Source organism: Aureococcus anophagefferens (assembly GCF_000186865.1).
Source record: "Aureococcus anophagefferens unplaced genomic scaffold AURANscaffold_1869, whole genome shotgun sequence".
NCBI lineage: Eukaryota > Pelagophyceae > Pelagomonadales > Pelagomonadaceae > Aureococcus > Aureococcus anophagefferens.
Genome location: NW_008706573.1, coordinates 1 through 1159, shown reverse-complemented (window position 1 = coordinate 1159; position 1159 = coordinate 1). Strand labels below are relative to the sequence as shown.

At 65.0% G+C, this 1159-nt stretch overlaps 1 protein-coding gene across 1 annotated transcript; it reads right to left on the bottom strand.

Moving 5' to 3' along the window:
- Positions 1–107: 107 nt before the first annotated feature.
- Positions 108–519, bottom strand: AURANDRAFT_69458 (hypothetical protein; the record flags this gene model as incomplete). The annotated part of the gene is made up of 1 exon (XM_009045228.1): positions 108–519. A coding segment is annotated over one exon (412 nt), but the record flags the coding sequence as incomplete, so codon positions are not given.
- Between the last annotated feature and the right edge of the window lie 640 nt (positions 520–1159).

Below are 1159 nucleotides of genomic sequence, written 5' to 3'. Positions count from 1 at the left end.
ATCGTCAGACCCCCGACGTGAGCGAGATCCGGCGCTTCCATCTGGTCGATCAAGTCGGCCCGCTCGACAAATTCCTCGTCGGTTTGACCCAGAGCCTCGGCGCGCACATTGGGAGTCATCGCTGCGAGCCCCACGACGAAGTCGAGCACGCGCCGGAACGACCCGACGACCGACGTGAGCGCGCCCTTCCGCGAGAGCCAGCGGACCGTGTGACGCTTCTTGATCGTCCCAGACTCGTCGTTGACCTCCTGGATCTTGGCATCCTTCCGCTTCGACGAGAACGCGAAGATCCGACGGATGGCGCGGAGCGTCTTCTCGACGACGCTCGCATGCGACGTGAGCGCGGCGAACTCATTCGCCGCGAGTGCAAGTCTGTGGCAGATGCAGTGAGCGCACGAGGCCTCGCCGTTCTTCACGAAGAAGACGCAGATGCCCGCGTTCTGGGAGTCGCTCACGTCCGTCGACTCGTCGATGCTTGCGGCGCACCAGTCCGACTCCGCGAGCTCCTCCGGGAACTGCCTTTGAGCACGCGCTTGAGCTTCGTGAACATGTCTTCGCATCTTGCTTGAGCCGCTGCGTCGCCTCGACCTCCGTCGTCGCGCCGAGGCCCTTCGCGGCCCGCTCAAGCAATGCGACGAGCGACGGCATGTTCGTCGCGGCGCTCCCCTTGCGCCCGAGCCAGCAGGCGGCCGCGACGTGGGGCCGCCCGCGCCGAATCTGCTCCTCCTCCTTCGCCCGCGCGTGTTCTCCTTCGCGCGCTCCGCCTCGAAGACAGACGCCGCGTCTTCACGCTCCTTGACGGCGCGAACCGAATTCTTGTGCTCCTTCGAGCCGTCATGACGAGAGAGCACTCTAGCATCCATCGTCGACCCATGTCTTCTTGGCGTGGTCCGAGAGATCCGTCATGCAGATCTCGCAGCGCATCTTCAAACGTGGCGGCGCGTAGACCATGCAGGCCCAGGGAAGTCCCGTTTCCAGGATTTAACAGGTTGATGACCCGGTCGCGCTCGAGCTCGGGCAACGGAGGCTCCTCTGCGTCGCCGCGCGTCAGGTTGACCGTCGACTCGTCGTCTGCCGCGCCCGTGCCCGAGGCCTTGGCGGCCTTCTTGTCGCACCGCGCGAGCGACTTTTTCAGCGCACTGACATTGCTGCACTTGCC